Source organism: Kogia breviceps, chromosome 2 (assembly GCF_026419965.1).
Source record: "Kogia breviceps isolate mKogBre1 chromosome 2, mKogBre1 haplotype 1, whole genome shotgun sequence".
NCBI classification, from domain to species: Eukaryota; Metazoa; Chordata; class Mammalia; order Artiodactyla; family Physeteridae; genus Kogia; species Kogia breviceps.
In genome coordinates this window covers 90,627,468-90,643,708 of record NC_081311.1, presented here as the reverse complement: position 1 = coordinate 90,643,708, position 16,241 = coordinate 90,627,468, and the positions used below count along the sequence as shown (strand labels likewise).

At 44.7% G+C, this 16,241-nt stretch overlaps 1 protein-coding gene across 4 annotated transcripts in view; it reads right to left on the bottom strand.

Annotated features, from left to right (window-relative positions):
• ERCC3 (ERCC excision repair 3, TFIIH core complex helicase subunit) overlaps positions 1-16,241 on the bottom strand; it is a 39,227-nt gene that overhangs the window by 3,143 nt on the left and 19,843 nt on the right. For 3 of the 4 annotated variants that reach the window (XM_059051822.2, XM_067025810.1, XM_067025811.1), the window contains exons 11-14: positions 8,998-9,094; positions 7,757-7,874; positions 3,178-3,296; positions 853-1,005 (exon numbers count right to left, since the gene is read on the bottom strand). In XM_059051822.2, the coding sequence (XP_058907805.1) occupies positions 853-1,005; positions 3,178-3,296; positions 7,757-7,874; positions 8,998-9,094 (487 nt within the window). The remainder of the gene's footprint in view (positions 1-852; positions 1,006-3,177; positions 3,297-7,756; positions 7,875-8,997; positions 9,095-16,241) is intronic. The other variant, XR_010839072.1, reaches the window with a different exon arrangement.

The following is a 16,241-nucleotide window of genomic DNA, read 5'->3' as shown; positions in this document are numbered from 1 at the left end:
GAATTGACCAGACACCCCCTTCAGACACAGAAACAGGAAGTTTCCCTGGGCTCCCATGGAGCGTGCCCAGGAGGAGACCCAGCCCCCAACCCCCAGGTCTGGGGACGGAAAGGTCTCAGGCTGCGGGGAGGGCAGCACCTCCCTGGTGACACTGCTTCCTTCTTCCCTTGTTCCAGCTGTCGCTCACCTTCCAGCTCTAACACCAACTTCGTTTCAAAAACACCTGATGAAACGGTACTTCTCTCCTTGGAAGGGCCTCATAATAGGAATTCCTCATAATGATACTTTCATTAGTTATACCGTATTATATTTGCCTGGCACATAGCAGACATTCAATAAGTATGTGCAAAATAACTGAAAAGTTGTGCATTTTCAGAGAACTCTAAATTTTTCAAAGAATGTATGGAAACTACAATATGAGTTGATTCTCAGACCCATTTTACAGCCTGGAAGGCTCAGTTTCATTACTGAGGAGGAAGCCAGGGATAAGGTGACGCGCCCAAGGCCAAAAAGGCAGCCCCGGGTCCATCACACTCCTTCCAGTAGCCACCCTAGGCAGAGCCTGGGCTCCCACATCCAAATACTAACAAATACTATGCCAGACTGCTATGTGAACAGAGCAGGAGACCAACCACACCCGCCGTGGGCTCAGACACATAAAACAAGACAGACACACAGAAAAGTTAGCAGGAGTGTTTTCGATTATTCTCTTCTCTACAGTCTCCTGTGTGTTCCAAGTTCTTAAGAAAATCACACACGCACATACACACAAAGGACTGTTGCAGGCGTATGTGTGTCTAAGACGCTGTCCTTCAGGAGAACTGACCTCTGCAGCCTCAGCCCCTCACTCACCTGGCTGGATTTGGAGCCAAATTCTCCTGCCACCACCTCCTCCTCAGCATCCAGGTCAGTGGCCGCCAGGACCTTCTGTAAGAGTTGCTGTTGCTCCCCTTTTGTGGAAAATGCCAACTCTTCCTCCTCCATGTTGGCAAGCTTTGTGATCACCTGCAGAGCAGAGCCCTGTTGTTCTCTCTCCCTGGACCCAATCCCGCCTTCTCCTGGGATCACCTGGTCTGGTCACTTGCCCCCTTGGGCCCAGCAGAGCAGGTGGCTAATAACGGAGAGCTCCTCTTAGGCAGTGCAGAGACCAGCCTCAGAGCCACTGTCAACAAGGAGCTTAACTAATGACTGCAAGGCAGGAGAGGTTCAGGAAGTTCTAGAAAACTCTGCTCCCAACACATGGCAGCTAAATGATCACTTACAGATCAACAGGGATCTCGGCAATCTTAAAACAACCATTCTGGTAGTTTTCCCACTTTGCACCAGGTAAACGAAGGACCAAAAACCGAAAGGCACAGCCGGCTGCCCTTCAAGAAGGCCTTCAACCTCCGGGCTTGGCACCCAGGGCTCCCAGCAGGAGGGGCACTTACAAATGATAGGATATTAAGGATGGATTTATACGATTTTTTTCCAGAAGAGAAAGATAAAAGCATGGTGGAGATTTGGTTTTCATTTCTTTGGAGATAGTTACTACAAGGCCTACCTATCCCTGCAGAAAGCTTGGACTGATTATGTACAGCAGGGTCTCCAACCCCTGGGCTGAGGACAAGTATGGGTCCGCTGCCTGTTAGGAACCGGGTTGAACAGCAGGAGGTGAGCCGCGGGAGAGCGAGCGAAGCCTCATCTGCCCCTCTCCACGGCTCGCATTACCGTGTGGACCATCACCCCCCCATCACTCGCATTACCCCATCTCCCCACCGGTCTGTGGAAAAATTGTCTTCCATGGAACTAGTCCCTGGCGCCAAAAAGGTTGGGGAACACTGAATCAGAAAGGGAACTTCTTTTCCTCATTCTCTCTCTAATTCTTCTCATAATTTTAATTAAAAGAAAATTCCTAGAAGGATCTGGCTGAGCCCTTCATGTGGTCACAGATCTGTAGTACAGATAAGGGACACTTCTGCCCTGGCCTGATCACCAGGGTCCTGATTCTGGTAACCCTAACCTAGCTGCTCTCAGCAGGCAGTCCTGGAGGTGAGGAAGGCAAAGGCAGCTCCAACCAACACAGACAAACATGTGCTCAGGTACCATGTTGTCGAGCTCACCCGTCCAAGAACCCAGAGCACTTCCTAATTCGCTGCTTCTGCTACCCTTACGACTCTCCCAGGATTCAGGAGGTATGGATGCTATTATCAGCTCGGACATTACACAGATGGATAAAAAGGTCAAAATGAAAATCCTTCAAAAAACTGTCCCCAGTGTCCTGAACTAGAGTTCAGCACGAGAAGTCTGCAAAGTGTCGCTGCCTCTGACTGTAAGAGGAGTGATCGGACAATGCCATCCTCTTTCCTAAGGCTAATAAAGGGAACTCTGTTAGTTCCCCACTTAGTTCTGCCCTAAACCAATTCCAAAAAGATACAACCTAAAGTATCTGAAAAGGCATCCTACAGTGTTTCAGAAATCAAGAACCTGGGAACTTATATGTTCTAAGATATCCTTTTAATCCTCTGCTTCCAGCACCCTCCACCCACTACCACAAGTAAAAACCCTTTGGGACACTAAATCCTAACAAAAACTTAGTATTTGCATCAACAGGAAAGAAAGCAAATGCCTTAGCCAATGGAAGTTCGCCAAAGCTTTAGAATTTCCCAAACTATTAAAATACCAGATTTACAGTACATGGATGGCTCTGATGTCTGAGGCCCACTGAGGCCCAGGCTTACCAGATGACTAAAGGCAGACTCTCCCAGCTACCTGGAGGGGGCACCCCTGGAGAAAGTAACCCCAAGGGGCTCAGACTAACACAGTGATGGCCACAGTTCCTTCATCTCAAGTCCTACTAGGCTTGCACATTTTCCCACCAACATCTAATGTTTTCTTTGCAAGACAACTGTAAAAAGTTAACAAGCTGAGACTCCACAGGCCTCTTGCTTCAGAGGCCCCATTCTTTGACCATTCACTGTGAGAAGTTAGAAACAGGAGGGATCCTGCACAATATTTTTCCTTCAAAGCTTCCCACAATTCATGCAAGGACAAAGGTACCCTAATGTCCCCTCATGTCCTGTGCCTGCCTGAGATCTGTCCCATGCTCATGCTGACAGAGGCCCCCCACTTCTCATGGAGGGCTGGGTACAAAAAAGCCTCGGTCCTACTCTGACCGGAGACCAAATGCTTACATACCTTAAAGCTATAACCTTGATCTACCAAGAACCTCTGCCGCTTGGTTGAGTAAGCCATTTCCTGTGTGTCCTGGGACACCAGGGAGTAGAAGAAGGCATTGTACTCCTCTGCAACCATCCCTGGGGGAGGGCACATAAAAGGACAATATTAGCTGTTAGAATGGCAGGAACTAAGGGTCCAGGGTTCAAAAGCAAGTACTGCAGTCAGAGGGGCCATTGCCCTGATTCTGCACGAGGACTTCATCAAAATTAAAATCTTTTGTGCTTCAAAGGACACCATCAAGAAAGTGAAAAGAAAACCCACAGAATGGGGGAAAACATTTACAAAGCATACATCTGATAAGAGATTTGAATCTAGGGAATATAAAAAACTATTACAACTCAACAATGAAAAGACAAATAAACCAATTACAAAAAGGATAAAGGATCTGAATGGACAGTTCCCCAAAGAAGATATAAAAAGAAGATTCATGTAAGCTCAATACCATTAGTCATCAGGGAAATGCAAGTCAAAACCATGACAAAATACTACCTGGCACTAGGATGACTAGAATTTAAAAAGATGATTACAGTTGTTGTCAAGGATGTGGAGAAACTGAAATGCTCATACACTGCTGGTGAGAATGGAAAATGGTACAACCACTTTGGAAACAGTCTGGCAGTTTATTAAAATGCTAAACATAAAGTTATTACATGACCCAAGCATTATTCTAAGAGCCAAAAGGTGGAAACAATCCAAATGTGCATAAATGAATTTTAAAACGTGGTATGTCCAGGGACTTCCCTGGTGGCGCAGTGGTTAAGAATCCACCTACCAATGCAGGGGACACAGGTTCGAGCCCTGATCCGGGAAGATCCCACATGATGTGGAGCAACTAAGCCCGTGCACCACAACTACTGAGCCTGCGCTCTACAGCCTGAGAGCCACAACTACCGAAGCCTATGCACCCTAGAGCCCATGCTCCGCAACAACAGAAATCACCGCAATGAGAAGCCCATGCACCGCAACAAAGAGTAGCCCTTGCTCAACACAACTAGAGAAAGCCCACACGCAGCAACAGAGACCCAGCGCAGCCAAAAAATAAATAAAATTTAAAAAATACTCAAAAAAAAAGTGGTATGTCTATAAGGTGGACTATTATTCAGCAATAAAAAAGAATGAAGTACTAATACATGCTATAATATGCATAACCCTTTTGAAAACATTATGCTAAAACTACTACTAAAAAAAAAGGCTCAGAGAGAAAACCCAGTAACAGGAGAATTATCATAGTAACTAGGACAGAAAATATTGTAGCCTATAAAATCTGATCCTGCAGGAAAATCTGAATATTTTTGCTTCACAGTTCAAATGTCAGTAAGTTAAGTATCTGTGTACTGCCTCTGAATTCAACTGTTTCCTTGTCTTACAAGAGTTCAGAGATGCAAAGAAAAGGGCTAAGTATATTATATCAAATATTTTCCTTTTTCTCCCTTTGTTTTATTGAGATAAAACTGACATATAGTGCTATATAAGTTTAAGGTACACAGCATAATGCTTTGACTTACATATGTTGTGAAATGATTACCTCAATAAGTTTAGTTCACATCCATCATTGTAGTTTCGATTTGCATTTCCCTAATAACTAGTGATGTTAAGCACCTTTTCATGTACCTGTTGGCTATTTGTACATCTTCTTTGGAAAACATGTCTATTCAGGTCCTTTGCCCAGTTTTTGATTGGATTATTAGGGTTTTTTGCTATTGAGTTGTATGAGGTCTTCATTTATTTGGATATTAACCCCTTATCAGATATATGACTTGCAAATATTTTCTCCCATTCCATATGCTGCCTTTTCATTTTGTTGATCATTCCTTTTGCTGTGAAGAAGCTTTTTAGTTTGATGTAGTCCACTTATTTTTTATTTTGTTGCTTAGGCTTTAGGTGTAATATCCAAAAAAAACACTGTCAATACCCATGTCAAGGAGCATTTTTCCTTTGTTTTCCTTTAGAAGTTGTACAGTTTCCAGCCTTACATTTAAGTCTTTAATCCATTTTGAGTCAATTTTTGCTAGTGGTGTAAGACAGGGGTAATTTCATTCTTTCACATGTGGATATCCAATTTTCCCAGCACCATTTATTAAAGAGACTATCTTTTCTCCACTGGGTATTCTTGGCTCTCTTGTCAAATATTAGTTGACCATATATGCATGGGTTTAATTTCTGGGCTCTGGATTGTGTTCCACTGGTCTATATGTCTGTTTTTATGCCAGTAACATACTCTTTTGATGACCGCAGCTTTACTATATAACTTAAAAGTGTGATGCCTCCTGCTATGTTCTTCTTTCTCAGAACTTGCTTTGGCTATTTGGGGTCTTTTGTGGTTCCACAAAAACTTTAGGATTGTTATTTTTACTTCTGTTAAAAATGCCACTGGAGTCTTGATAGGGATTGCATTGAATCTATAGATGGCTTTGGGTAGTATAGATATTTTAACAATATTCATTCTTCCATTCCATGTACAAAGGATACTTTCCATTTATCTTCTTACATTTCTCTCATCAATGTCTTGTAGTTTTTGGTGTAGAGCTCTTTCACCTCCTTGGTTAAATTTATTCCTAAATATTTTATTGTGGTTTTTTTTTTGTTGTTTTGGCTGTGTGGCATGTGGGACCTTCGTTCCCCAACCAGGGATTGAACCCGTGCCCCCTGCAGCTTGGAGTCCTAACCACTAGATTGCCAGGGAAGTCCCCAATATCTTATTGTTTTGGATGCTATTGTAAATGGAATCATTTTATTTCTTTTTTAGATAATTTGTCATTAGCGTATAGAAACACTACTGATTTTTGTATGTTAATTTTGAATCCTGCCACTTTTCCAAATTCATTGACTAGATCTAAAAGTTTTTTTTGGTAAAGTCTTCAGGATTTTCTATGTATAAAATCATGTCACCTGCAGAGAAAATTTTACTTCTTCTTTTCCAATTCTCATGCTTTCTATATCTTTTTCTTACCTAATTGCTTTGGTTAGGACTTCCAGTACAATGTTGAATAGGACTGGTGAAGAGTGGGCACCCTTGTCTTGTTCCTGATCTTACAGAAAAAGCTTTCAGATCTTTCACTATTAAGTATGAGGTTAGCTGTGGGCTTGTCATATATGGCCTTTATTATGTTGAGGTACTTTCCTCCTATACCTACTTTGTTAAGAGTTTTTATCATGAACAGATGTTGAATTTTGTCAAATGCTTTTTCTGCATCCATTGAAATGATCATATGATCTTGTCTTTAATTCTATTAATGTGATATATCACATTTACTGATTTGCATATGGTGAACCTCCTTTGCATCCCAGGTATAAATCCCACTTGATCATGGTGAACGATCCTTCTAATATGCTGCTGAATTTGGTTTGCTGGTATTTTATTGAGGACTTTTACAACTGTATTCATTGGATATTGGCCTGTCATTTTCTTTTCTGTAGTGAACTTTTCTGGCTTTGGTATCAGGGTAATATTGGCCTTGTAAAATGAGTCAAACAGTATTTTAAAAAACAAAATTCCAATCAGATTCAAAGGGATTTTCAAATTAGCTTTGTTTGTGTGTGATGAGTAAGGAATAAGTAATGAATCACTTTCATATATGCTAGTCAGATTTATCCAGCAGTCTATTATATACTCTCATTCCTCATTATTAACAGTCCTGCAAGGTAAGGATTGTCACTCTGACTTTGGATGAGAAACCAAAGCTCAGAGGGTCAAATTACTTGCCCAAGGTCACACAGTCGGTCTGGTACCCAAGTCCATGTTTGCTATTTCCACTAACTTGCCCTTGTCTCCATTTCAAACACAATCAAATAGCTGTTTCCTAAACATACTCAAACACAGTACAATTACAACACCTGCCCACTAATCCTGTCATTTTCAAACATCCTAGCAGTCCAAGTTCTTCCTAAGATTAGTGAATTCCTTGAGGACAGGGCCTGTGTCCTTGTTTTAGGACCTGCCTGGTCTGCTAAGAGGATGCCATCTCTTAGCAGAAACGTCAGTCTCAACTCTGCCCATGATTGGGTTCTGGGCTCCTTTACTGCAGTTAACAAGCAGAGGAAGCATGACTCTTGCTTCCTCATTCACTGAGCTTGTGATGTCCCTGCTGTAAGCTGCTACTCAAGGGACCACCCTTCACAGGTTAGGAGTAAGGTATCCACCTTGTGGCTGCCCAAGCTGTTCCTACCAAGCCCTCTCCTTACTCTTAACTCAAGGTTCAGGGGACAGCTGCCAGCTCCTACACTTCCACTGGTGGTCTACACTCTGCTTTCTCCCTTCTACATCTCCATCATTACGCACTGCTTCCCTGGTTCCTCTACCTACCAACACAAACACTCAGCTCAGACTGTGACCCCCAGATAGCTGCCATGGAAAACATCCACATGCTCAACCCCAGCACATGAGAAATAACAATGGCCAAGGAGACCTTGGTCCTTGCTTTGAGACCCCCGTCCATCCCCTTCAGGGTCTACCTAGCCCAGGAGCACAGGCTCACGATCACAAACAGACACTTGACGGAAGTGGTCTGAAAAGAGAGACCGCCTGGAGCAGAGGTACCTTTTTTTGCTCGGAGCACTCGCCCCAGCCTCTGGGCCTCCTGCCGCCGGGAGCCACCATGAGATGAGATCTGAATGAGAACATTTGCTTCTGGCAGATCAAACGATGTATCACCCACCTATAGAAATGAACCAGCTGTGAGTTTGGGAAGGTTTTTATATATGAGTCAAAAAGGGAAAAAAGTAGTCAACTGGCCTCAAATTTAAATAAGCTCTGTAGGTAATCTAGAAAAACAATCACTATCCTCTTCAGTCTGTACCAGGGTCCTTCAGATGCACACAGGCCTCTAAGGACCTAGTATGTTCTCCTGAGAGCTGTCCTATAGAAGCTGTCAAGACCTGACTCCTAACCATCTGGCTCAGCAACAGTCCCGGTGTGGCTGCTAGGGACTCAAAGACAAGAGGGCCCTATCAACAGACTCTCTGTGAGTGATTCTTCTTATTTTTTGCTACAGAAATACCTCTGCACAAAACCATCCACAATCTTAACTGGAGGCTATTGAGGCTAACAGCGAATGTCGGACACGTGACCTGGTAGGGGCCACTGCCGGCAGTGGGCTGGATTCTGACTCTGGGTAGCTGCCTTAGCTTGGGGAGGGGGTGGGGGAGGGGATCCAACCATCAGGGTTCCCAGACACAGAAATAAAAGCTTGATCCATCCACGATCATTTTGTAGGTAAACCTTGTTTCTTTTGGGCTTTGGGTCTGTTCTAACTTGAATGACTGTTCTAAACTGTTGGGCCACCACTTCTAACTGCAAATTTAAACTGTCACCAAGCTAGGCCTACATGATTTTACATTGTGTTTATATTCACCACCCACCCCCAAGGCATACCAGGAGCGAGCACAAAAGCTGCCCACGACCCACAGGAATCTCCAATGCCACAAAGAGAACCTTATGCAAATGCCCACCTTTGCCATAGTAGGTAATGAACTTTTCCCCCTTGTATAAAGAAAATACAACTCAAAGTTCCTCTATCCCAAAAAGAGGTGGGAAAAACTTAAGTCAAGCAAAAGGACTTGCTAGATTTTATACTCCTTGAGTTAGGAATATAGATTATATACATTAAAACCCTACATCTGCTTCTTCCACTACCTGACAGGCAACATTCCTCTGCCCACTGACACTGGACACGTGGGAATGAAAACTGACATGTGACGTTCCTTCAACAAACACCAAGTCACTGCCCAGAAATCATCCAGTGTCCCCCAGGCCCGGGGGCTGCTGCATGCCACACTGACCTTGGATATGAAGATGGTGTTGATTTTGGGGTTATGCTTGAAATTCTGAAGAATCTGCATCCTTTCTCCCTGTGATGTAGGACCATAGATATAGGGTCTACAGAAAAACAAAGCTGTGTTAGGAAGACTACAGAATCACTCCTCAATTGTCCTGAAAGCATGTCAGAGGGAAAGGGAGATCTTGCAAGGTTTCCCTCTTCCAGGAAGCCCTCTGTCATGCAAAAACATCAAGAAGAGACCATCTTTCCAAAACACACACACCCCACCCTTTCCCCTCTGAGCCAAGATGCAGGTCACTACTCTCTTCAAGATTCCCTCCTTTACTTTTTTTGTTTTTGGCCTGTGCTCCTTCCTGCCTCAGTATCTCTCACTCTAAGCTTAGTGTCTGTCTATACAAGGAGAATCCCCTAGATTTCACGAAGCTCAATGGGAGCGGTAAAGAAAACATTGCTATTTGCAAACAAAAGTTTGGAAGGAACTGTTTCCTAATCAAACAAGCATTCTCCAAGAAAGGAGAAAAGAGCCCCTTCCAGACTTTTCCCCATGGACCCCCTATAACACTAAGTTCAAAACATTTCTCTTGGGCTTCCCTGGTGGCGCAGTGGTTGAGAATCCGCCTGCCGATGCAGGGGACGTGGGTTCGTGCCCCGGTCTGGGAAGATCCCACATGCCGCGGAGCCGCTGGGCCCGTGAGCCATGGCCGCTGAGCCTGCGTGTCCGGAGCCTGTGCTCCGCAACGGGAGAGGCCACGACAGTGAGAGGCCCTCGTACCACAAAAAAAAAAAAAAAAAAAAAAAAACATTTCTCTTGAGTTTCCAGCTCTGTGCCAAAGGGCACAACCCTATCTGACAACCTCAGTGGTTATCACCTCTTGCACCTGGCAATGCCATTACTCTGCTTCTCTTGTAATGATGTGGTTTTGTAGCTTCCGAAGGGTCAGCAACAAAGTGACGGTGACGAAGACAACAACAAGGACAGTGAGGGCAGCTCCCAGGTATGCAGGGCCCACCCACACCAAACACGCAGCTGGGGGAAAGAAACATCCATGCCTGCCGATATTCCTCAGAACTGTAAAAGGTAGGTTTCGTGTTCCCAATTTACACACGAGGAACTGAGGGGCAGGAGCCTGAGGAGGCTGACCCAAGTGGCTGTTCCACCACTGAGCCCCACGAGCTATCCCCAGGCAGTGCCCATGGAAGGATCAGGAAGCACGACTTTTGATACTCCACACGTGCTTGCCAACACTGTGCTACAAACTGGGTACACGTGTACCCGAGAGAGCAGCCCCCTTGCCTGTGGGGAAGCTGGGCAGGGCCTGGGACAGCTGGATGCTTCCCTAACCACGGCAAGCCTGGCCTGTGAGAGTGTTCGGGGCACCATGCAAATCTTCTGATTTTCTGCATGTGTCATGCTGTGAAAGAGGTCAGGAAACTGCACTCTTCAGAACAGCCTATCTCTTGATACCCAGGTTTTCAGGTGGTTCTTTTTCTCCTCGCTCGTCATCAGGAAAAACAACTCAAATAGTGGTGAGCCCTCAGTTTGTGAAGGTTCTCTCATATAGGAAATGAAACAGAAGGGTCACCATCCTTCGGAAAGAGGACCTAACATTTGTTGAACACCTACCAGATGCAGGAATCCTGAGGTAGGTGGTGGTAACTCCATGTGACAGTGGAGCAAAAGGAGGTTCAGAGAGGTTAAGAACTTTCCCTAGGTCACACAGCTAATAAGAGGAGGAGCTGGGAGTCAAATCCAGTGTGTCTGACTCCAAAGTTCATGTTCTACCCACTACCTCACACACTATCAAACAACCCAAAGAGTCTTTCTTGCAAAGTACTTTAGTGACATCTATTCCTTTCTCAGTAAGGTTAAAACAAACCAGAAACTGAGAGACTCCCTGCCCCTGCCACACACCAGTCCCAAGTTACAGAATGGAGCATAGCCCGGGATCCAAAGGACCATTGTATAGCAAGAAGATGAGACAGACAACAACACTTCATACACTTAAAGGCCAGAAATACCAAATAAAAGGAAAAAAGAAGATAATAAGTAAAAGTTGTAATTACGATTCTAGTACCCATGAGAGAGCCACAACCTGCTGCCCTTCACCATGCCAGATTGGTTCAGATTTGACAGTGCCAGGCAAACGAATGTCCCTCTTGAAGGAGGCTCCAGGAAGAGTCAGGATGGAGTACTGGAATGAGGGTGGGGATAGGAGGGAGGATGGCTCTTAAATCAGACACAGGAAGTATATGCACTGTCTTGATGCTTCTCTCAAATAGACGCTAATGTGACAGTATTAAAGGATTAAAAAGACACAAACCCACAAGGGCAAAGAGAACAGAAGTAACAGCAGAAGAGTGGAAGCAGAAGTGTGGAAGCTGAAAAGCAGACGGAGACAGGCATGGAAGCTAAACTAGCAGAACAGAGAAAGCAGAAGCCCAAGCCAGCAGGAGGGAAAAGCAATACAAAACAAGCCAATTTTCTACACAGAACACAGAAGCATTCAGGGTCTAATCACCAGTTGCCTCAGAAGGTGGGTGGTAGGGTAGGATTACAGACAGAAGGACTGACAGAGTACATGCATAAGGAAAAGTGTCAGACCCCAACTCCGACAGCCAGGCATGCCTCCTCCCACCTGGTAGAGAACTGGAAGTTTACTTTCTAGATTCTGAACAGGAAGGTCTACACTTAGGGACCTCAGGCAGGGCTGAGGGCAAAGCAAGACTGAAAGTGAAGAACGATGGGGGGATTCCCTTTTCCTTCCCCCGCCACAGGCTGGTATCTAGGAGACCAGAAGATTCCTCTCTGGAGAAACTTTCCAGCACAAGAGAAAAGACCCAGAGATACTGGAATCTGGCAATCTCTTGACAAACTAGCCAGGTCCCTGCATGATCATGCTGTGGAGAGGTCCACAGGTCGGCAAACCCACTAAGCTATACACAAAGGCCACTCAGCTTTTTAGCGACTGACCGTTAAATAAGAAACTAGAGCCAAAGACTACCAAAAATCAGAAGAAGGTCTCTAAAGATAGAGCTGAAACAATCAAAACACCTGAAGAAGAGAGACAGTGTAGGGAATAGAAGAAAGGTTCAAAAGCTTTAACAGCCTCAGATAAGACACTGTACTTACTCAAAAAACAAAACAGCTGGCGATAAAGAACTCTTGGAAATTAACAAAAGCTTCAATAGGGTTGGAAGACAAAGGGATAAAAAATGGGAGAAAATGGGAGTTCACTGGAAGTCCAGTGGTTGGGACTTGGCACTTTCACTGCCATGGCCCATGTTCAATCCCAATCCCGCAAGCCGTGCAGCACAGCCAAAAAAAAGGAGAAAAAAGAAAAGAAAATTGGAGAAGATGTCCAGAAGATCTAACATCTGACCAGCAGGAATCCAAAAAAGAGACAAAAGAAAAAACGGAGAGGATGAGTAACAAAGGAAAAACAGAAAGAAATTCTTGGAATTGAAGGACACGAGTTCCAGACAGAGGGTCTACTGAGGGTCCATCACAATGAAAGAAAAAAAGATCACACTAGTCATATTGTTTTGAAATTTCCAAAAATGAAAAAAACAGAATCTAAATTCCTGAGAGAAGGAACACAGGACCACCAGAACAGATCATCAGACTTGCAAGCAGCTGCACTGGAAGCCCCAAGAAAAGGGCCCTGCCTTTGACATTCTGAGGCCCAGCCAAACTACTGATCAAGTGTGAGACTGAATAATGCCATCTCCAAGCGAATGCTTAAAAACTTTTCCTCTACGTACCTTCTCTCAGAAATCTACTAAATAATACACTCCATCAAAACGAGTGGCCAAGAAAGAGGACACTTGAGATTTGGCAACAGGGGCTCCAACACAGGGAAGAGACACAAGGAATTCACAGGATGATGTCAGAGGGACAGTTAGGCAGCATCTCTAAAGACAACAGTTAGGCAGCATCTCTAATCCTAGAGAGCAAGCAGACCAATGCAGAGTAGGAGGATAAAGTGCTGGTTGAGGCTCATGGAGGATGAAGTACTGGAAGGGATCCACCAGGGAAAGAAAGTGAAAAGAAATCGAGAGATTACCTGATGGATCTGACCCTTTTGAGAAGGAGTTTATGACTGCATGAAGAGTCTGAAAAGGACTAATTAGTAATTATATAGAAAACCAAGTGAAAGTAATAACAAGGCAATTATTAACTTCAGGAAAAACAAATGTTAACACAAAGGAAAATGTAAGCATGGTACACTATCTGCCTTGGCTTGAACAATATTTACACAGCCAAGATAATGTAACACTGAATAATAACTTAACCCCAAATACACTGGGAGGATGGAGTGGGGGGGGGGTGGAGCAGCATATGTAAGAGAGCTAAATCCACAACTCCCATGATAGGAAATTAATAAGCAATTTCTACAATTAATAATCAAGAAATTACTATATAAATTATTATTTAGAAATATGAAGGTAAATAGGGAAGAGAGTTGAAAGTGGCTATCTTTGGGGAAGAGGAATTATGAGTAGGAAGACAGGTGCAATGAACTTCTGGTTTTTGTAAGTCTGTTACTTTGATTAAAAAGTAAAATCTTTCCTACATTAAAAAAAGGTATGGACCGAAACCTTCAAGATGGCAGAGGAGGAGGACATGGAGATCACCTTCCTCCCCACAAATACATCAGAAATACATCTACATGTGGAGCAGCTCCTACAGAACACCTACTGAATGCTGGCAGAAGACCTCAGACTTCCCAAAAGGCAAGAAACTCCTCACGTACCTGGGTAGGGCAAAAGAAAAAAGAAAAAACAGAGACAAAAGAATAAGGACAGGACCTGCACCAGTGGGAGGGAGCTGTGAAGGAGGAAAAGTTTCCACTCACTAGAAGCCCCTTCACGGGAGCCTGCGGGTGGCGGAGGGGGAACTTCGGAGCCACGGAGGAGAGCGCAGCCACAGGGATGCAGAGGGCAAAGCAGAGATTCCTGCACAGAGGATCAGTGCCCACCAGCACTCACCAGCCTGAGAGGCTTGTCTGCTCACCCGCCGGGGCGGGTGGGTGCTGGGAGCTGAGGCTCGGGCTTCAGAGGTCAGACCCCAGGGAGAGAACTGGGGTTGGCTGTGTGAACACAGCGTGAAGGGGGCTAGTGCACCACAGCTAGCCAGTAGGGAGTCTGGGAAAAAGTCTGGAACTGCCTAAGAGGCAAGAGACCACTGTTTCGGGGTGCACGAGGAGAGGGGATTCAGAGAACTGCCTAAACAAGCTCCAGAGATGGGTGTGAGCCACAGCTATCAGCATGGACACCAGAGACGGGCGTGAAACACTAAGGCTGCTGCAGCCACCAAGAAGCCTGTGTGCGAGCCCAGGTCACTGTCCACAACTCCTCTCTCGGGAGCCTGTACATCCCACCACTGCCAGAGTCCCGTGATCCAGGGACAACTTCCCCGGGAGAACGCATGGCACACCTCAGGCTGGTACAACATCATGCCGGCCGGCCTCTGCAGCCACAGGCTCCCCACACCCATCCCCCACCCCCCCACACCCACCCCCTGCATCCGTGCCCCTCCCTCCCCCGGGCCTGAGTGAACCAGAGCCCCCTAATCAGCTGCTCCTTTAACCCCGTCCTGTCTGAGTGAACAACAGACAGCCTCAGGCGACCTACATGCAGGGTGGGGCCAAATCCAAAGCTGAAACCTGGGAGCTATGCAAACAAGAGAAAGGGAAAGCCCTCCCAGCAGCCTCAGGAGCAGCAGATTAAATCTCCACAATCAACTTGATGTACCCTGCATCTCCGGAATACCTGAATAGACAACGAATCATCCCAAAACTGAGGCAGTGGACTTTGTGTGATTTTCTGTATAGCTTTGCTTTTAACCGTATTTCCTAAGGTTCTGTCTGTCAATTTTTTTTTAATAGTTTTTAGCGTTTGTTATCATTGGTGGCTTTGTCTTTTGGTTTGGTTGCTCTCTTCTTCATTTCTTCCTTTTTTATTACTTTTTAATTTTTTTAAATTTTTAACAACATTTTTTATTTTTAATAACTTTCTTTTCTTTTTTTCTTTCTTTCTTTTCTTCTCCCTTTTCTTATGAGCTGTGTGGCTGACAGGGTCTTGGTGTTGGGCCAGGTGTCAGGCCTATGCCTCCGAGGTGGGAGAGCCAAGTTCAGGACATTGGTCTACCAGAGACCTCCCGACTCCATGTAATATCAAACAGCAAAAGCTCTCCCAGAGATCTCCATCTCAATGCTAAGACCCAGCTGCACTCAACAACCAGCAAGCTACAATGCTGGACACCCTATGCCAAACAACTAAAAAGACAGGAACACAACCCCACCCATTAGCAGAGAGCCTGCCTGAAATCATAAGGCCACAGACACCCCAAAACACACCACCAGACGCGGTCCTGCCCACCTGAAAGACGAGATCCAGCCTCATCCACCAGAACACAGGCACCAGTCCCCTCCACCAGGAAACAAACACAACCCACTGAACCAACCTTAGCCACTGGGGGCAGACACCAAAAGCAACGGGAACTACGAACCTGAAGCCTGTGAAAAGGAGACCCCAAACACAGTAAGTTAAGCAAAATGAGAAGACAAAGAAACACACAGCAGATGAAGGAGCAAGGTAAAAACCCACCAGACCAAACAAAGAGGAAATAGGCACTCTACCTGAGAAAGAATTCAGAGTAATAATAGTAAAGATGATCCAAAATCTTGGAAATAGAATGGAGAAAATACAAGAAATGTTTAACAAGGACTTAGAAGAACTAAAGAGCAAACAAACAATGGTGAACAACACAATAAATGAAATTTTAAATTCTCTAGAAGGAATCAATAGCAGAATAACTGAGGCAGAAGAACAGAGAAGTGACCTGGAAGATAAAATAGTGGAAATAACTACCACAGAGAAGAATAAAGAAAACAAAATGAAAAGAAGTGAGGACAGTCTCAGAGACCTCTGGGACAGCATTAAATTACCAACATTCGAATTATAGGGGTCCCAGAAGAGGAAGAGAAAAAGAAAGGGACTGAGAAAATATTTGAAGAGATTATAGTTGAAAACCTCCCTAATATGGGAAAGGAAACAGTCATTCAAGTCCAGGAAGCACAGAGAGTCCCATAAGGGATAAATCCAAGGAGAAATACGCCAAGACACATATTAATCAAACTATCAAAATTTAACTACAAAGAAAAAATATTAAAAGCAGCAAGGGAAAAACAAAAAATAACATACAAGGGAATCCCCATAAGGTTAACAGCTGTTCTTTCAGCA